Here is a 20,191-nt window from a genome sequence, read left to right as displayed (position 1 = left end):
TATTATGAGTATGGTGGCTAAATGCATGTTGGAGATGCAAAGGTTGTCATGGAAAGAGCATCAGATTCACTCTGTGTACCGTGATGATCATAGATTTCCAAATTTCGATTGAAGCTATGTATCGTCCTACTAATTAATCTCTTATTGTGTCGTATTAGTCCTTCTCCAGTAACACTAGCTTTAAATCATCGTATCACCGGCATCACCTGACGACAATACTTGGATATATCTTGGGATTTCATAAACCTAGATTAGACACATTCCCAAGCGTTCTCATCCGTGTACAGACCCGGCCCGACATATCTATTGCGCTTAGGATACTTGCAGTGTTTACGGCGATATTCCGCAGTAGAGCCATTGAGCTTGGCACCCCGGACAAAGTCAGGGGCGATACCCTCTTCAACCCACTGAACCATGGCCAGGAGGACATTATCCTCGGGCTTATTTCCTGAAAATGTCCCAGACCCTTGACCGATGGAAGAAGGCCCGTTCGAATTTGCGCAGTGACCCATGCCGCTGATCGGAAAGAAACGGTAGAAATTGTCGAGCTCAGAGGGGCTGAGATTCATTGTATCAGCTACATGCTTGTAGTAGCGTTTGGAGTTGTCGGAAGAAATAACCGGGTCCTCTACACCGTGGTAATGAAGGACCTTGCCGCCCTTGTTCTGGAAGGGAGAGAGATCGCCGTCCCAGGTGGAGATTTGATAGGGGTCCTGGGCGCTAGCAACGGCGGCGTCCTTAATGGTCCAAGTTGTAAGGTCCCAGTTGGTGTTGTTGTATACCACATAGCGATACCAGTCTTCGGCATAGGAAAAGGGCGTCCCACTGTAGTAGATGCTGGACGCTCCTAGCTCAGATCCGGGCTGCATTCGTGGATAGACGAGGGAGCCATCGACACCGTAAGTCGGACTGAAGACGCCGTTCACTGTCTCAACCTGCGCTCCAGTGAGACACGTACCAGATGTGGAAGCTTGGGTCGCATTGCAGATTAAAGTCTCAATGATAGGCTGACAAAGATCCGGGTCCTCTATGACGCCGTCTACCGCACCGTCGAGGGAGTCGCACTGTCTGAGTATCTCCTCGTGCACGGTGCTCCATTGCGTCTTAGTCACGAAGGTCGCTGCGCTGGAATTGCCCGTAAGGGTGAGGAATCGGGCACCCCAGCTGGTTAGATTAACGAAATCGAAAGCAGGCGCACCAGCCACGACACCGTCAAAGTCATCTGGGAACCTGTGCACGGACTTCCAACCTTGACGCCCTCCAGTGGAGCATCCAAGATAGTATGATTTCTTATAGCCTTGAGGATAAAAGCTTTGAGTCAATTCCTTCCCGACAACGACCCCGGTATGGAGGGCGCGGTAAGCAAAATCCTCCACCACCTCGGAGTTTCATAGAAGTAGACCCCAGTATCACCAAAGTGTCCATTATTTGTGCCAACAGTGGCAAATCCATATCCAGCAGCGTAGGCCATGTCATCATACTTGATACCTATGTGACATTGCTTAGTTAGCGCGCACTGGGTCAAGAAAGAAAGGTCACCTACAGCCACCAAGACCACCATTTCCTGTGCTCAGAAATCTACCAGAATAGTTACTAGGCAGCCAGGCTTCCATAAAGATCTGACTCTTGCTAGAAGTCGTGACATTGAGCGCAATGCGACAAAATGCGAATGTGCTGGTTATAGGATCGTCGCCGCCACAGATGGCCGGGTTATATTCCATGGAGATGTTCACCCCAGCTGGGACGTAGGTAACTGAATGGACAGTCGCATTGGGTTGTTTAATCTTTTCCCTGAATGATTCACACTGAACCTGAAACGAGGAGCCATCGTGGTTAGAATCAGTAGAAGACTGAGATGCTGCGGTTGCAGCAAGGAAAGGCAATAAGAACCGCATGGCAAGTATCAATGAATAATGCTACATCGCGATTGAAGATTCTCGAGCTATATCCTTCGTTTTATATGTTTTCGCCATCCTGTACCCCAGATGTGATTCCGTCTCGAAGGGAGGTATCAGATAACATCTTCATATTAAAATCCCCACAAACGGCAAAAATGAAGAAAGAAACGTAGCTATCAAATACCGGGGTAAGACTGTAAAATACAGGAACATCTGGAAGCCTCGGCGAAACTTTCAATCGAGTACTCCGGAGTAGGTCGTAAGCAGTTGAGATCGGCAGTTCTCTGTAGCGTGGAAGAGACCGTGGAGAAAAGTCCGCAATTTCCCCGCACCCCATGATTTGCCCTACGTGCTTCACTCTCTCGCTCTCCCCCAAGCACGCCTCGGACTCGGCAATTAACAATCGTCATGATTACCGAGTAGCGTGTTTCATGTATGGTGCACGCAGCACGCCTGCAAAATGGGCCTTGTGTAGGCCTCGACACTACTGTTTGTCAGGGGGGGGGGGGGGGGGGGGGTTTGGTTCAGGATATCGCTTCCTGCCAAAAGCTGGGAAGTCTGCGCCCGGTGTGGGTTCTTAAGCATCACGATTATCTGATGACGACAGAAAGGTAAACTCCTTCGATGTTATGGTGCCGTATCTCGTGTCGCGTTCCAGAATGATTCGGGGTTGTTCATAGCGACTCTCGTGAATGTCGCAAGTCCTGGTATGGGTTGGCCTTTATAAAGAGCATCAAAGAGAGATCATATTAGTAAATGAACAGGGACGTTCGGAGTAGTTATACATGACTCGCCACGTCAAAATGATTCACTCGGCCCGGGAAATCCTAAGAACCTCGGGAAAGTTAGCGATCAGCTCTGATATGATACCGGAGCTGATCGCTGTGCATGGCCAAGCCATACTGTATCCACAAGGGGCTCATTTACAGCGTCAGTGTTCTGTAAGGCCATGGTAGATGAATGTTTCATACTGATGTGTCACTTTTTAGTCTCCAAATGATGAATGCTTAGGAGTTCCGAAGGTAATTGTGCCTACGGCTGACCTCCCGGATATAGTAGATAGTCCACATGCAACGCCTTGAACAAGACATATCTAAGCAGGAAGTCCACTTTCCCGATCGGGAGATATGTATCAGGCCTATCGTACTGGTAAATGAGCAAACTGATAGCAGTAGTCTCACTACGTCGGGACACCACCATAGTCCAGTTTACATTTCATGAATATCTTCACCATATCGGCCAGATTCCGACACATCTGAGTCGATTAGATCCCACTGACCACCTTCTAATTGGCTGGCCCAGAGGTCCATGGCCGAAAGTAGAAAATGGGTCACAAGAATATCCTCCAAGGCATGCAGCGTTGGTATGTTCTGGGACCCATGGGATATCCTTAGACTTAACGGGTGCTGGGCCATGCTTGTTTGAGTAAGGTCGGTCGACTCTCTATTGATGGAGACTTGAGAAAGCAAGAAATACAGGCAAATTGAAAATTAAGTATTGAAAGGGGTAAAGAAAATCATACCACAGGATTATCTTATCAGATTGAGGATAAACATGCTCATACATAAATTGTTGTTCGGTCAAGCTCTAGCCTACCCAACGCCAGACCTGTACTTGCTCGCCAGACTATGAGACATACATCCCCTGCTCAAAATACGTTAACGTAGGCTATAACAGCACTATTATGTCGCCAAGCGATCGACGACCAGGCCACTCTCAAGTCCACAATCCTATAAGCCTCCATCAGAAGAGGGGAAAGAAGCTGTGGTTGGTTGTCTCCGACCTAAAGACAGCAAATCGGTAGTGCGGATGGCGTGCCTCAAGTCCGGTATAACATCACTTTGATGACTCGTTATCACTTCCGTGAGCCAATGATTCGGCCCTGTACCGCCAGCATCTGACTCGACATGCGTGGCAAAGCTTGCGTGCTTTCATGCAGGCCTTGGTAATCATCGGAAGGCGCGTAATGCGGGGTTGAAGTGTTTTATAGCACTCATCTTCAGGAGAGTATATTGTCCAAGTATTCCTTTGGACATCTGGTATTCTCACAAGCCTTATCTGGAGAACTAAGTCTCTTTTATTCAAGATGCCAGCCAAACTCATTGACAGATACGACCACGTTCCAGTGACGAAGGAAAACCGTGAGTAGTAACCCCCTACATACTGCATCTTTCAATGAGCCTGACGAAGTAGTCGACTGGGCTGAGCTTGTTACTCTTGACCTCAGTCAATATGACCAACCCGGAGGGAAGGAAGAGCTTGTGAAGCAATTGGATCATGCTGTGCGGCACGTGGGTGAGTATTCAGATCCAAATGTATCGCATTGTCTAATATGCTTGGGAACAGGCTTCTTCTACGTCAAGAACTTCAACATCGACCAAGAGGATATTGATCGCCAATTCGCTCTCGGTCGCGAGTTCTATGCACTTCCTCTGGAAGAAAAGCTCAAATACCACAGTGCCTCTGACCTTGAAAAGGGCGAATATAACGGATACAGACCTGCGGGACACCGGGCGTAAGACTTCCACTCCACCTGTTGAGAATGTAACACTTATCTTTCCAGTCTCGGAAATGGGGTCAAGGACAATGTACAAGTCTACAACATCCCCAAGTTCGACGGCTATCACCAACGCCAGCAGCCGCCTATTCTCGGCGATCATCTGGAGGAAATCGAAGCATTTAGCCGGGTATGTACCACTACTCTATACTTCGTCAATCGAATTCGTAGTAATGGTTGACGTAGAAATGTCACACAGAGGTTGTCGAGAAGCTTCTCCGTCTGTTCGCCATTCTCCTTGAGCTTCCTGAGGACCAACTTGTCCGGGACCATCAATATGATGTCAAAGGCGAGGACCATCTTCGATATATGTACTACGCAGCACGCGGGGCCGAGGAGAACCAAAAGGTAGGCAGTATGTACGTACCCGGGCATACAGACTTAGGCACTGTCACTCTTTTGTTTCGCCAACCGGTTGCTGCATTGCAGATCCTTAATTCTGAGGGCGAGTGGAAATGGGTCCGTCCGCAGGATGGAACAATTACGGTCAACACCTGTGATGCACTGACTGCTCTTACGGGTGGTCTGATCAAGTCAAGCATTCATCGCGTCCATGTGCCACCAGCTGATCAAGCGCATGTTGATCGGTTGGGAGTATTATACTTTGCACGGTGAGTTCGCTGACCGAGATTTGTTGCATGGCAAACACTGATTATTATGCTCGGTACCCAGGCCGAATAACCATGTCGTGTTGGACCCGATCCAAAACAGTCCGCTACTCAATCGACTGGGGCTCACGCAGAATGTCTTCACGGAACTAGGGCAACATTTGACGACTGAGCAATGGGTCAAGGTGCGACAGACGCAGCAGCAAAGACGCACACGAGATGCGAAGATCTCTGAGGATGGGAAATACACCTATCGGCCGAAGGATCTTGAGATCCTTCCAGGCCTGCATGCGCAGGTATACAACTAGTTAGAGACCACAATAACGTCATATCCCAGCTCAGGAATCGAGGCGATCTTGACTATCTCGCCTATAACTAAACGTTTCACCTTAAATCAATTGGTAGAGTCTAGATTGTTACGGTGTGGCGGAGCATTCCTAGGCATGGTCGCCATTTTCTTGGCTAACAATAAAGTAGTCAACTAAGACAGAGAAAAGAAGACATAGCGGGAAATTCCACCATTAAACATCATGCTAGAGGGTGCTATACGTAGCTAGATTTAAAGCTGTGGGGTATTATTCGTGGGGTTTCTGCTAGGAAGGAATTCATCCGTTTCTTGGCTTAAGAGCTCCTTGTATAACGATGAAATTAACCGAGGCTATTGTAAATATAAGATCATGGAACATGTAGAGATCTACTATCGGGAGAAAGAGCAGTATTGACCGTTATACTAGTCTACTTCACTCTTCTCAAGATGCGACCATCTCTGGCCCTCATCGCCACTACGGCAGGCACAACATTGGCTGCCAGCAACAACAACTACACAGAATGGATGGCTACATCTTGGTTGTCCAAGTCGGTGCCCCTTTCCCGGAATTACGCTTATGGGGTTCTATACCGGGGTATTGAATTCGCACATAACAAAACCAATAACCCCGAATATCTTGACTTCATAGAGTCTCAACTCTCGGGCGTTGTCAGTGATTCAGGCGAATTGATCGACTATAACCTGACCGATAAGATCTCCCTCGATGATCTACGCATCGGTACAAATTTTCTGTCTGCTTGGGCCGCCACTGGTGAAGATAAGTTCAAGCTAGGTGCCGATACCCTCCGACGACAGATCGATCTGACACCGCGCAACGAGGGAGGCGGGCTCTGGCATCGAGACCCTACTTATCCCAACCAAATGTGGCTGGATGGAATCTATATGTCAACAAACTTTTACGCGCTGTACACTGCGTGGCTCGATGCAGACAACAGTACTGCGTGGGATGATATCATGCTCCAGTATGACTTGATCGAGGAGCATTGTTTGCGGGAGGATGGGCTGCTTGCCCACGGATTTGATTACAGCAAAACTGCTGTTTGGGCTGGTATGTCAACGATGCTCGCTGTTTAAACCCCTCCCACTGTCCTCTAATTTCACAAAGCAAGATAATAACAATCACTTGCAGATCCCGAAACCGGTGCTGCTCCGCTTGTCTGGAATCGCGCCCTAGGATGGTATTTTATGGCTCTTGTGGATATCCTGGATTACTTCCCGAAGTCTCACCCAGGCTGGGAGACCAACCTCAGCCGCTTCCAGAAACTCGCACAGGTGCTTAAACGGACTCAGGATGAAAGTGGGGGATGGTGGTTGATCATGAATGAGCCATATCCAAGCGACCCCAGGAACTACATTGAGAGCAGTGGGTCTGCAATGTTCACCTATGGATTCCTAAAGGGTATGCGAAATGGATACTTGGAGACAAGCGATTATTCTCAGGCAGCCGAGGACGGGTACAAGCTGTTGGTGGATAAGTTTCTGAGCAAGAATAACAACGGGACGTTGAACTGGGACGGAACGGTGGAGGTAGGAAGCCTAAGCAGCAACGGAAGCTTCGAGGTAAGCTCTGATCTTTAGTGAGCGCCGATATAATGATAGTAGGTTTAACTGACTGCATGCAGTATTACATATCGGTTCCCGTTGTGCAGAATGATGTTAAGGGCGCGGGGCCCTTCATGTACGCAAGTTACGAACTTGAGGCCTATTAATACGCGGTGACCAAGAAGAGATGAAAGGATTGGAACAGAAAGAGTCAGGTTTAGGAGATATTAGCCAAGGGCTCAATCACAGAATATGATGTTACTTCTACAGACCTACACGGAGCGTTACTATTTGGATATAAACTCCTGACATTACGACGTTTACCTTGCATTGCTTATCCAGATTTTCTCTAGCTCTCTCTATACTCACATCTATGTCTAGCATGGACCAAAACATTATCATAGTGGGTGAAGGGGATCATACGTCTTAAACTTCACACCTTATAGTGGAGGACGTATAATCCTTAGTTTCCTGCCACATAGGGGTGTCTCTGGATGCTTCGCATTGCGGATGTTAGGAATTGATTGCCATGATTGAAACATTAGTAGACATTGGCGATATTTGGCTTGTTTAGTTGCACTAATTTACTCTCGCAATGAATAATGCATGATTGCATTCTCTTGCTCCCGCTAGCTTCTCAGGTGGTAACGTCATCTATACATGCCTTCCTTCAGTAAAGATGCCGAATCATTCCCACGTTACGAAATACTTATAATACCGTTCTCAGAAAATGAATGAGACTCTTTTTTCCCAATCGAAGTGCCGTTGTTAACGGCACGGTTACTGGATCCCTGGGATCCTATTAGCAGGGCCCGCGCACTCCAGAGCTGACACATGAATACAAACCAAAATAAAGACAGGGGACAACATTTTGCACATTACCGCAGCATCTGGAATGAACGACTTCTTCGCGCCTCTAATGCTCAAACCCAAAGCGGCTTCACCGCTGTACATCGAGCACGTGGGAATGGGCGTACTGGTTCAGCACGTTTGTTACTTGAACAAGCTGTGGATCCGAATATTGCGGGCAAGGGCGGTGCGACGGCGTTGCACCTGGCAGCTGCGGTTGAAGATACTGAGGCCATGCACTGCTTAATCCAAAGTGGAGCCGGCCTAACCACCACATCCCAGGGAGAGTACACCGCGTGACACTGGGCAGCAAACAAACAACTGCAAAAAGTGGTCCCGATATATATTCGTGGAGCAAGCTTGGACTGTTGGGACGCTCAGGGCTGGTCACCATTACACTGCGCGGCTTATCAGAGCGATATAGAGATAGTAGAACTACTTCTTCAAGCAGGAGCTGATCCAAACGACGAAGACCATGACCTCTACACAGCTTCAGATCTTACACTGCACCAGGGGCAGAGTAAAGTTGCCTTGCGATTAAGCTGGTTGGCAGTCGTTTTCTATTCGGTTGCTGGTTGGATCAATGTCTTGAAATGCCTGTGGTACCTGATTTTGGAAACTCGACAGTCTTGGTTTAATGGGATGGCCTTGGCTGTGAAGTCCTATGAGACATCGAGTGGCATGAAGGGCAAGGCAGATCGTGCCTGCACTCGATGAAGGGACGCATAGTACATGTCACCTAAGGATGTCTTTGGGTTTAATCTATCTTAAATACAGATGGAAGCTGCAATCCAGCATCCATCAGGGCACTTGTTGACGGCACCTAGTTGCTATTATCTGAAGAGCGATCGTATTATCCGCAACGCCTGTATCAAAAAGCGGGTTGGACGGGACCTTCCTGGTTGCGATGGCCAATTTGAGGATATCTTAAACCTGGCCGAAAAGGGTTTACCGTCATGAGATATCCTCACGATGTCACTTCCAAGATGCGATTGCATAGTGCTTTGATAAGTACACTTCACTCATGGGAGTTGACCGTATTTGTAGAAACGAACCAATCTGTCCTTTCTATGGTTGAAGCTCCTACCACCGTCGTCATGTAGGAGGAAAGGGTGCCTTACAGTTCTATTCATATGGCTTTCCAGCGATAAGATATGAGACGAAGGGCAACATGACGCTCCCTCGGAGTAGGAGACATCGCCAATGCTCCCGTAAGTTGAGTGACTACTGTCCTCGTACATGTAGTGGAGTGGCAAAATTGACGGGTGCGGTCAATTAAACGATATGTCCAAATCCAAGAGAAGACTGTCATCCATTAGAGCGTGACAATGAATGGCTTCCATCGCGGTGGTAGGGCTACAGGGGAATGAGGAAGTTGCCGGATGATTCCGAAAAAACAGGCAACCCACGCGATGGGTGCCTGAATATTTTCGTGACCTGCGGCATGTGATTGGCTGTTCCCTGCCAAGACCTTTAGTCTGACGTCCGCTGGTTCCGGGTTTCCCGATCAGGTAACCCGTGGGATGACCGCGGCTTGGCCCTCGTGTTCCGCCCTTCGAGGTTAAACTCGATTATCGTGTTTGGTCCATCTCAATCGCATCGTGTTTCCCTCTTTACCCAATGGATAATGGGGTTCAGACTCTCGAGATGGTGTCAGACTGGATTAGATATCGTACCACGCGGGATACTTTCCAAATTTGACAGCCAACTCTCGTCAAAAGTACCACCATCGAATCCCAACATGACTTATCCATCGAGGGACCCGAGAAAGGCTTCTCGCTTATTGCACTGCACGGGTGTCATCACGTTGGATCACTGCGAGATGTACTCCCCAGGATAAGCATCGGAGCGACCGTTACAAGATCCCCAACCCACATGTCCGCAAAGTGATCCAGGTTCGGTTATATCGGATGTGAACCCATGGATGCTTGCTAGGCTCCAGCTTTTCTGTACTTCTGTATGAATTTCTGTCTTTCTCTTTCTTTCCATTTTCTTTGTGTTTGTCATGCCAAGCCGGCTCCAGCACTCGGACCGCACAGCCAAGCCTCTGGAGGATTCTTTGGCCCGCACGGCCGCAACTGTCTGGACGCCATCGGGCCTGAGCACTGTCACAGCCACTCGGAACGCGCTGTCTCGTGAATCCTGGCAAGCGTTAATCCATGGCGTTGAGTCAGACTCCCAATCAGGTCGCCCACCAACACCACAGCTGTTGGACCCGACACGGTGGCCCCTGGCCTGGCGTTCGCTGTGATGGTGCAAGGAGGATGGCTTGCAGCATGGCTACAGCTAAATTCTAATATATCCGACTGAGTGCGCTTTGACCTTGGCGATATGCTTGTTTTGCGCCATTTGGAACTTGGCTTGTTACAGATACTGCGACACCGTGAGCCAAATGTGCGTGGCTGGATTGCTGTAAGCCATGGAGAAAAATTGGGTTAGCAAGTTTGGAATAAGGGCTACAGAGCTAGTCGCGTTGACACAAGGCAGTGCGACTGTGTTACACTCCCAAGGATCAGCTTTGGATAATGGTCAAAGATTTAGTAGAATTGCGGAAAAGCTCTGTAGGTCTCTAGGAGCCTTGAATTAAGCAAAGGAAGGACAAGGAACGAACGCATCAAGCCGAATGTTAGAAACTGACTTGGGGAAGAACACAGCCCGAGTGAAATCGCAATGGGCCGGTGGGTATAAGTGATATACATGCGACCAACTCGCCATCTATTACATATCTCTCCTCCGTACTGCTCAAGCCTTGACCTCAGTGGTACTGTCGTCGCTTTCGAAAGGCTTCGTGGGAGCCTGGACGGTAGCGCTCGCGCGACGGATGGCCTCCTCGAGGTACTCTGGCTTGAGTTGACCGTGTTTATCGTAGCGGTACGGTTCTTTGATGGAGATAGTCACCGCGTTGAAGACATTCGTGGACTTCTTGAAGATGTTGTCCATCTCCTCCAGGGAACGGTAGCGAGTTTCCGGGAAGAAGAAGTACACACAGGGGACCATGAATGCATTACTGGTATTGTCAGTTTAGGGCCATTTTCAGGGAGTCATGGCACTCTTACATAACAGCGAAGATGACATAGGTCTTGTACCCAATGTTGGTGAAGGAAACCGGCGTAATCATCACCACCATGAAGTTGAAGATCCAGTTCGCGCTAACAAGCAAGTTAGTTTGGCTGCAAACGTGAAAGCGACCAGGATCATGCTAGACACGTACCTCGTTGCCAGTGCGTTAGTCGGTGCACGAATGCGCAGTGGCACAATCTCTGCCGGGTATAGCCAAGTCATTCCAAGCCAACCGATGGCAAAGAAGGTATTGAAAACGAAAAGGAAGACGGCCTGTCCGATACCAGCTTGACTGTCACCGAGATGCGTCAACCGGTAGTTGGTACCCGCCAGCACAGCCATCGAAATCGACATGCCCGCAGCCTGCGGAAAGATCAATGTTAGCAGCGGCCATTGCACAGCAGACGGACAGGGAACAGGCTAAATACCCCAAACAGCATGAGTGGCCGGCGTCCAGCCTTTTCGATGATGAAGATCGGGATAAATGCAGCCATGAGGTATTCGGTGCCGTTACAGGCCGCTAACAACTTCGGGAGATTGCCCTTGCCCAGACCAATCTCGGCGTATAGAGAGGGAGCCTGAGAGATCGTCTTAGTATGATGTAGCCCATATCAGGAGCATGGGCAATATCTCACATAGTACGTGATCAGGTTGATTCCGGATATCTGCTGGAACATTTGATTGACATAGGCTAATGCGACACGATGGAATTCTCGATACTCGCTCATGTCGAACAGACTGCGGTAAGAACCCTTGGACATCTCCTTCACCGTCTCCTGGATAGATTTGAATTCATTGACGATATAGGGGTCGTCGCGGGGCTTCTCATTCAGATACTCCAGAATTTCCAAAGCCTCGTCGTTGCGGCCCTGCATTACCAGCCAACGGGGAGACTCTGGCAGATTCATAATAGAAATGAAAATCACCACTGCGAACAGGATCTGGAAGGCCAGAGGAAAGCGCCACGCCACCTCACTGTCGGGGATGAACGAAAACCCTAATCACAGTCGATCAGCAATGCCCCTCGTCTGGGCAAGTGGATCATGTAGGACTCACCGTAGTTGATCCAGTAACTAAGTGTAATGCCTCCCGTGATCAGCATACCCTCAATCATGACCAACTTTCCGCGATCGTGGGCTTTGGATGACTCGGACTGCCATGTGGGTACAGTACTCGTGTTCATCCCATTCCCAATCCCAGTCACAATGCGACCGATAATGAAATGCGGCAAACGGAACGCGGTGGCCTGCAGTAGAGCTCCAGTCGCCATCGTGCAGCAGCCGATGAAGATGGTTCTGCGTCGACCGAGCGGATTTCCGATAAAGATGGTCAAGATGGCGCCACAGAAACATCCTAAATTGTACGATGCGACGGCAATGCCCTGGTTCAAACTGCGCTGCGATTTCAAAGCTTGGTCGATGCCCTCCGCCTTGTCATTGATGTCGGGGAAGTATTTGATGAACGACGGCAGGTCCAGGAGACCGCCGGTGACACCCTGATCATATCCGAAAAGCCTGTTTACGACCCCAGTCAGTTGCGAGGCCGGATCTCATGCGACGGAGGCGGCGGCGTACAAGAAATCAAGACTGCCCAGGGAACTGATCGCCAAGTTCAAGGCTCTGCCTCTAAATCCAAAGAACCTCGGTAACCCAAACATGGTGTTCAAGCACAGCGCAACTGGCGCGAATCGAAGTCTGGACGAAAAGACGGGAGCTGGCGAAATCGCGAGCCGCTACCAGTAGTTATTTAAATGTAGTATTGGACCCTCCCCCTCCGAGTTCTCGGCTAGATCAAAGCGGTAATCCGAGCCCACTGGATTTCTCCAGGGCATCAGGAAGGCCAAGATACGGGGAAAGACGCTATGCTTTGCGGGGATTGGACGTGGCATGGTCTGCGCCCTGGGGAAGTGGCTCGCCGGCTCCATCGTCCCTAGACTCAAAAGAGTAGTTCGCACGGCTCAGAATCAGAAATTGGGCCAGTTATCCATGACGTACAAACCCTTGGCAATCGCCGGTGGTAATATAACGCTCTGCTTCCATTAGTCGAAGCACGCCTTAGGCTTGGGGGCTAATTTACGAGCGAGTCTCGGCATCCGCGCTGTGGCTTGCCAAGGACGCAATGGCGGCCTCGCACAGCCGACGCCTATCAAACGACGCCAGATCCTGATCCAACAGCAAACGCAACGAGACCAGTCCATGAAAGGCTCAGCTTACGCGCTGTATGCATGCTTCAGGTCGTTTCCTCGGAGCTAATCGTATCTCCAACCCAGACACGCACCAATCCTTTGCACGACAAGCTGAGTCACGACTCCAGAATATGGCAATGCGGGGGGTGAGGCTAAGCAAACGGTGGCTCACGTGTGGGTGGACTGCGTAGCATCGGGGAGACCGACTGGATTCTGTGCGTGAAGTTAAACATATGAAATTGAAAGTGCGTTGGCCTTCGAAATGGAGGAGCCGCCTATCACTACTCTCTATACCAGCAGAGATGTATAACTACCTGCTAGGGTGGTTCGTCATCTGTTGGAGATACTGTCTATAAAAAGTATACTGTAAGGCTGGTTCACGTAGCCCAATCAAAGTATACGTTTCTGGTGACACTTGGTGAACAGAGTTTTTTGAAACGCCATGAAGTACTAAGGCCAGCCACAAACGGGTGTTTAAATAAACGGTACCGGGAGAATGACCCTGCGGTGCTCTTATAAAGTGTAAATTATTAACTTTAGATTAATGACGGTAAATAAGTAGAAAATAATGCTGAAAATGTATCAGAATTAGTTCGAGGTCGCTACGCTTCGTATATACCCCGGGTAAGTAGGGTCGAATATAGCTCCAAGCCGAATTGATATTGAAAGCAATTATGCCTAGAGAACTTTTCCTGTAAATCCTTCGACTCCTCCAACCGAGCCAGCATTATTAACGAGACAGTCTATGCCTGTGCATACGTACGTGGGATCTGTGCACCGATTCCTTGGCCAGCGCCCGTGATTACTACGGTGTATCCACTTGGGAACCAGATGTTTGCTGGATTCATTGATGGGGTTGTCCTTTCGTGAATGGCATTTGTGAATTGAGGCCCAAAATGGCGATCGGCGGCATATCGGATATAAAAATAAGATGTAGCAAAGGTATGAGGAGAAATATGCACAATGAACTATTGCAAGAGAGAATCCCTTTTTCTCCTGCATATATATAGATCTTATCCTGGAATCTTCCTTTTCTCTCCTTATGGTTAGTTGAGGGTATTGAAGTCCGGTTAAGTCCACTCATTTCGTTGACTATCAGAATGATGCCCCGTTTGGCGACAGAGCCGATGAACCACGGAGACTCAGATACTGAAGTTTGCACTACTTCGATGTATGAATCACAGATTGCTCCTTTTAGAACTATTCGGTCCTTGGGATTGCAACTTTCTTCACGTCCGACCGAGTGGGGCCAAATCTTGGAGTCATGCGTGAACGCACTATCTCCAAGTCGACGTTGTGACCATCACCATTTATTGCTCTTGTTGTTTGTAGGGTTGAATATTCATCTACCTGGAAGCTCAGGTTACATCCTCAGAGGTGCACAATAATTATGGAGAGCTACACCGTAAATGTTGTGATAGTGGCCCAACCAGCCTGTATTTGAGGCTCACCGTCGCAAGAGTCTCATTATACAAGATTTCCTCTCATCAAATTTACTGAAGTTTGTACCGATTGAAGCACTAGTGCCTTCAGAGTAGGATAGGAGGTTTCGCGTGATAAGACAAATTGCAAAGCGGTCCCTATTCACTTTGGCCTTTATAACCACAGCGAGATGCATCCCGAGCTATACTCGACGAGACGACAAGGGCACTCGTTACTAATATCCCGGCGGTATGTTGATTCTGTGGTAGATGCCTCACGGTAGGCATGAATATGGCCAAGCTTAGCTCAAACCTAAGCCTCGCTATTACATATTTTGAGGGACATACTCTTTTTAAGATATCTCGAGTTGATCTGGGTTATTGTTCGCCAGGCACCAGAGAAGGTAGAAGCCATTCATAGGGTGGTATAAGAAGAACGACGTGTACGTGCCAATTGCATTGTAGCTCTCTATCCCCCTTTCTATTTTAATGTTGTTTGTATGCATTTCCCTCTATGTACAGATCACACCGGGACCCAGAACTATCTATCCTCCTCTTCAAGTAGAAGCTTTTCAAGGCCTACCCAAAATGAATCATCACCAACTTGGGCAGCAAAGTCTTCTCCACCAGAAAATGCCTCACGCATACTCTCTGACAAAGGCTTTACTTTGAATTCAGGATACAGATCATGAGCATCCAGGTAACCCAGGTACTTTGCATAGGACGTTTCGGAGTCACCTTTGACCCAGTTATTGTACAAGTATTGCACAATGACCTTTTGCCAGACTTGGAAATCCGCTGTCTCTGGCTGGTGTGCAACGCTGACAACCTTCTCCTGGGAGACTGGAATATAGGGAACGGCTTCACCGGTGATCTCCCGCGCGAGAGCGATGTATTGGTTCTGTGTCACATGTTCGCCATACGCAAACACGTATCGGTTCAGGGTTCGAGGATCGACGATAATAGAAGCAACAAAACGACCAATATCCTGGATTGCTGTTGTTGCACAAGGTGTCTCCCCTTGTCCAACCAGGAAAGTTCGGCCCATCAAAGCAGCATGGTCAAGTTTTCCAGACGGGACGCGAGGGATTACAACCTCGTGCCACACGCCAGTGTCGATAATTGTGTAGGGAAGGCGAACCTTTTTCATGTGGGCGTAGACGGCTTCTTTCTGGTCAAACTTAGCGATGGAAAGATGAAGTACATATTCGAAGCCTTACCCAATCGCGTTTCATGAGATCATTGGGAGGGGCAGTTACAGCCCATGCACTTGGCACGAACCGTTTGACCCCAGCCTTGGATGCCGCATCTATGAGTTTGATCTCCTGGGAGGTGTGTCTCGGCGGAAGACAGACAATCAGAACATGTGTATCCTCTAGAGCCTTGACCAGGTCATGCTCTGAACCGCCGAGATCAAGCGCTGTAGTCCGGATGCCTCGGCTACGAATGTCGACCACCTCCGGCTTCTCAATTGACTGAGGGCGCACGAGAGCTGTGATCCTCTTTACAAGGTTAGTAATAAACGTAGGAGAATCGTCGGAAAAGGTTGGCTAACAAAATCCTGATTTTCTGAGCTTAGAAGGGCGTTCACAATGCTTTTGCCGATGTTGCCCGTGCCACCGACGATCGAGACATTGACGGCGCTCATACTGAAGAATCTGACTGGGGTCTGTAATTTATCGTAGAATAAAGGCAACGATGTTTAAATATGTATAACTGCCTCTGTTAATTCGGGAATCGGTGCTTGGGTTCCACTTGTCGGACCTAACTGCGCCGGAATTAACGTTTTGTCCGTAATGGTCAATGAATACAAGTGGGACCATGCCTCTGAGTCCTAACCCTAGCACTTATATAGCTAGATAGCTGTGTAGCCGGACTCTTTTGCGCCAGGAGTCTACTAGTTCCTGAGTTATGAGATTGCCCGGCAGTATTACTGGCAAGGCATAACCACCCCTTCGGTAACTTCAACTTGTGGGGCGACCTGAACTACCGAAGTTCACCCAGAGTTCCACCGTCAACGGACTTAGGACGGACTCTGACGGAGTTACCGAGCCATATACTATTGGGATAGAAGGCGCGAGACAGATGTCTGCATGCTTACCTCATGCCGCAGCGCCCAGTCAAGTCGGTCTATCGCCGACCTCCGGATCTTGAACGTAGCTGATTTTTCGTGTTTATCGTGAGCCCCTGTTGTACTCAATGTAGGGAACTTGATATAGCATAGCGGTAACTATGAATGAAGAATCAATGCTGCATATTAAAAACATTCATGAACATAGAATGTTGGGTCTGCCTAGCACTATTCCATTTGATAGTCGAAGCAGAAAGCTCACGTCCACATTCACCAACCCGCACACATGCCAGTGTACTTATCATACACAGTGCCCTCTGGACATCCCGACTCTCCTGTAGAAGGACCACCTGTAGAAAGACCACCCGTGGACAGACCGCCTAGCGCAGGGCAATACTCGAAGTTCATACAGCCTCCAGATGCCAGGGCACAGTTCTTGCCATTGAAGACCTGACCAGGGGGGCACTGAGGTGGCTCAATAGCCACACACTCCTTCGTCTTCTTGTCGAAGACGGTACCAGGTTGGCAAGCAGGCGGCCTCTGCGCTACACACTTCTTGCCGTTGAACTTCATTCCAGTGGGACAGGCAGGTTCCTCAGGATGGGCACACTCCTCTCCGTCAAATATAAGTTTTTCAGGACAGTTGGGGACTTCTCCCACACATTCCTGACCGTTGAAGGTGGTTCCTGGAGCACACTCCGGCTTGCTATCGGAGATAAACTCGCCATTCACCATGCTATATCCTGGCTCACATTCCGTGTTCACCAGGTTGATACACTTGCCATTGCTCCACTGCTCCACTTGTGCTCTGGTGGACACTCCGGGTCCTTGGGGCTAATGCACTGCTTGGAGTCCCAAACCGTGCCCTTGGGGCAGGTGGGAATCCCAACAATGCAGCCGCCAGCAACCAAAGTAGACCCTGGAGCACATTGAGGGACGGAGCTCGTAAGACAGTCACCCTTGCCGTTATGGATAGAGCCGGACGGACAGGAAGGAGTGCTGGTAGAAACACAATGGGTACCATCGAATGTTGTATCTTCAGGGCAGGTTGGGATGTGTGGTGTGACGCAGTCCTCCCCATCTAGGGTGTTGCCCTCCTCAGCACATGTGGGAGTATGGGTTGTGGAGACGCAGTTAGCTCCATCGAAAATGAACCCTTCCTCACAAATCGGCGGGGAGACGCTCAAACAAATACCCTTCTCGAACTTAGTTCCAGGAGGGCAGCTAATTTCGACGGTAGAAATGCAATTTTCTCCAGAGAATGTTAAACCAGGAGGACATTCAGGGAGCTCCGTTAGAATACAGCGGTTACCATCCAATTTCGCGCCAGGGGGACATTGGGGAATCATCGCCACTTGCTTTTGGCAGTACTTGCCGACCTGGGTGAGGCCGAGGGGGCATTGACCGCTCGAATCAATTTCGAAGCGACAGACGTCACCATTCCAAGCCATACCGTCGGGACAACAGCGGGCAACGCCGGAAGCAAGATCAGTGGAGACGACATTACCGGAAGAGCACTGGGCCTCCTCACTAAGCACACACTTCTGCGAGTGGAGATCCAGTTCGGATCCAGCTGGGCAGGTCGGCTTCTTAGTTGACGTACACTTCACGGTGGCAGGGCTGAACGTGCTGCCCTCAGGACAGGATGGCGGGATATCAGACACACACTCGCCGTTCTTAAGCTGGCTTCCTTCGTCATACACGGGACCAACAATAGAAGCACACACTCCAAGTTCCTCCTTATACTCTGAGCCAGCAGGGCATCGTGTTGGCGTCTAGCTCTATGCAGGATGCCAAAGGCCTGTTCCAACCCCAGCAAGATGGATCTAGTTCTTTGTATCGGAGCCATGAACTTAATATCGGCGATCATCGCAATATAGGGGAAAGAGAGGGCGTGTGGCGAGCTGAGATACAATTCACGAGGGCTATGTCTCACTAGATCTCGGCATAGGTGACGGAAGTAAGTTGACTAGGGGCATTTAGCCCTGATATCCCACTATTCTGCTTCATACGGGCCGATCCATAGATCTCGATTAGGTTCGAGTCAAGTTGGTTGGTTGATGGATGGCCTCGTGGAGAATTGTTTGTCGTTAATTATACAAAGTACGTTGGCCGTGATTTGGATTTTCTCGCTGCAATAGGCCCCACTCAATCAGATATCTCCATTAACACTATCACCATCAGTGCAAGAGAGTTTCCTCCACGGCCAGACAAATCGAGCTTGATTCGCCGTCGGGCAGGAATCTCGGGACTCAGATCGCCATGTCTCCACCGGCCTGTGGGGTAGCTGAACTCGCTTCGGGAGCTGAAGATGAGTAGCATGCATCACTAGCTTTTTTATATGGAACGCGGTAGCCCAAACCAGAAAGCTGAAGAGCCAGAGCTCCTTGACTCTCGGCTCTCTTTTCCGCTGGTGGCCGAGTTCGCATCAACTTTGCAGCTCGACAGTGTAGACTAGTGAAACCTTAAACAGTTCGCGTGAAAAGTCCCAGCTATCTTCCCAGTTGACTCCAGTAGAAGCCTGGAAGGCATATTTCACAGATTTAGAGCTATCTTTTACATAACGTGATGGACTGAGGAGCTCGGGTTATATTTGTGAGCGTGGAAGTCTAGGGAATATGCAAAGTTCAGCTCCGGAATTCTATGGCTTACAACCCTTTCTTCCTGTCTGGTGCCTCTAGTAACTGATCGAGCAATTCCCCCCGGTCTTCTGTTCGGATCTTAGACTACTACGTAATTTGCAAGACCATCTTCAGAAGGAAAATTCGGAGGGTACGCACCAATCTTGATTGGAAACAAAATATTCCAAAGACTTCCTTGTTCGTTTGGCCCCAAAGCTCTCATGCGGTAGCTGAAAGGGCTCCCAGCTGGAATTACGCAGGGGTGCTGACCGCGAGCGACGCGCAGATCCGATGTTGAATGTACCTATCACACGCATTAAAAGCTCCACTACGGTGCTCTTGCGCGGCCACGTCCAATACAGCATAGGTAGGCCGATAACACACACAATATCTGATGTCCATCGTGGTATTTCGGTATTGAAAATGAACAGCCACCGGCATATATATTCGGGCGAACCCGATCTGCAATTCACACAATACATGGATCCATTAACTCTATTCGAGTTTAACTTGTAGCCCTCCCTTTGGTGAGGCTGAGGACCATGGGCTACTGAGGTCGCCGTGACAAGTGGGTCTGGACGATGCCTTTCCATGTCTAGCAACAACTACAGAACGGCCTAGAATAGCTACTGCTCCAGGGGAGGCACGTCCGGCAAAGGATCTGTCAACGGTGTCGAGTTCGCCTATTCCTGTGGAGAAGGCTCCGCTCAATCAGATCGAAAAAGTCGAATGCGAAAGGAAGATGGCCGGGACGTCCAAGGTTGAGACTTCTGAGACAGTCGCAGCATTAAAGAGACAGGTGCTGGAGAAACTGCCTCGCATGACGGTAACGATGTCGCTACCCAGCTAATGGATGTCGGCCCTACACCACAGCATAGCATTTGCCCGACGTCCAGTGGAAGAGAATTCACGACGACCACTTCGTCTGGAAACACTACCAGGTGGCCAGTCAACTGTAACAGGTTCGTTCCTGGCCATTGGTATGTTGATCGACGCTGCCCGACCGGTTCAATTGTTCAGATTCTGCGCGAGAGACAGGAAACCCGTGATT

General features: G+C 49.3%; 6 protein-coding genes across 6 annotated transcripts; 2 read left to right on the top strand and 4 right to left on the bottom strand.

Moving 5' to 3' along the window:
- Positions 1 to 251: 251 nt before the first annotated feature.
- Positions 252 to 1,895, bottom strand: faeB-1 (putative feruloyl esterase; the record flags this gene model as incomplete). The annotated part of the gene is made up of 3 exons (XM_015547953.1): positions 252 to 1,379; positions 1,439 to 1,488; positions 1,544 to 1,895. 3 exons carry the CDS (start codon positions 1,893 to 1,895, stop codon positions 252 to 254), a joined length of 1,530 nt encoding a protein of 509 aa, XP_015409486.1.
- A 2,089-nt stretch (positions 1,896 to 3,984) lies between these two features.
- On the top strand, positions 3,985 to 5,371 carry ANOM_002695 (naringenin,2-oxoglutarate 3-dioxygenase; the record flags this gene model as incomplete). Its single annotated transcript, XM_015547952.1, has 6 exons — positions 3,985 to 4,039; positions 4,092 to 4,193; positions 4,245 to 4,413; positions 4,462 to 4,585; positions 4,642 to 5,066; positions 5,128 to 5,371. The coding sequence occupies 6 exons, from the start codon at positions 3,985 to 3,987 to the stop codon at positions 5,369 to 5,371; spliced, it is 1,119 nt and encodes a 372-aa protein (XP_015409485.1).
- Positions 5,372 to 5,799: 428 nt separating this feature from the next.
- ANOM_002694 (glycoside hydrolase family 88/105 protein) lies at positions 5,800 to 7,100 on the top strand (the record flags this gene model as incomplete). Its single annotated transcript, XM_015547951.1, has 3 exons — positions 5,800 to 6,439; positions 6,521 to 6,951; positions 7,014 to 7,100. The coding sequence occupies exons 1-3, from the start codon at positions 5,818 to 5,820 to the stop codon at positions 7,098 to 7,100; spliced, it is 1,140 nt and encodes a 379-aa protein (XP_015409491.1). The 5' UTR covers positions 5,800 to 5,817.
- Positions 7,101 to 10,524: 3,424 nt separating this feature from the next.
- Positions 10,525 to 12,499, bottom strand: ANOM_002693 (sugar porter family MFS transporter; the record flags this gene model as incomplete). Its single annotated transcript, XM_015547950.1, has 7 exons — positions 10,525 to 10,789; positions 10,839 to 10,931; positions 10,994 to 11,205; positions 11,271 to 11,420; positions 11,478 to 11,839; positions 11,899 to 12,356; positions 12,417 to 12,499. 7 exons carry the CDS (start codon positions 12,497 to 12,499, stop codon positions 10,525 to 10,527), a joined length of 1,623 nt encoding a protein of 540 aa, XP_015409484.1.
- Positions 12,500 to 14,989: 2,490 nt separating this feature from the next.
- On the bottom strand, positions 14,990 to 16,096 carry ANOM_002692 (uncharacterized protein; the record flags this gene model as incomplete). Its single annotated transcript, XM_015547949.1, has 3 exons — positions 14,990 to 15,619; positions 15,669 to 15,950; positions 16,004 to 16,096. 3 exons carry the CDS (start codon positions 16,094 to 16,096, stop codon positions 14,990 to 14,992), a joined length of 1,005 nt encoding a protein of 334 aa, XP_015409490.1.
- A 693-nt stretch (positions 16,097 to 16,789) lies between these two features.
- ANOM_002691 (uncharacterized protein) lies at positions 16,790 to 17,970 on the bottom strand (the record flags this gene model as incomplete). The annotated part of the gene is made up of 2 exons (XM_015547948.1): positions 16,790 to 17,225; positions 17,285 to 17,970. 2 exons carry the CDS (start codon positions 17,968 to 17,970, stop codon positions 16,790 to 16,792), a joined length of 1,122 nt encoding a protein of 373 aa, XP_015409489.1.
- Positions 17,971 to 20,191: the final 2,221 nt, after the last annotated feature.

Source organism: Aspergillus nomiae, assembly GCF_001204775.2.
Source record: "Aspergillus nomiae NRRL 13137 chromosome Unknown contig00050, whole genome shotgun sequence".
NCBI lineage: Eukaryota > Fungi > Ascomycota > Eurotiomycetes > Eurotiales > Aspergillaceae > Aspergillus > Aspergillus nomiae.
This window is presented reverse-complemented; position numbering and strand designations above follow the sequence as displayed.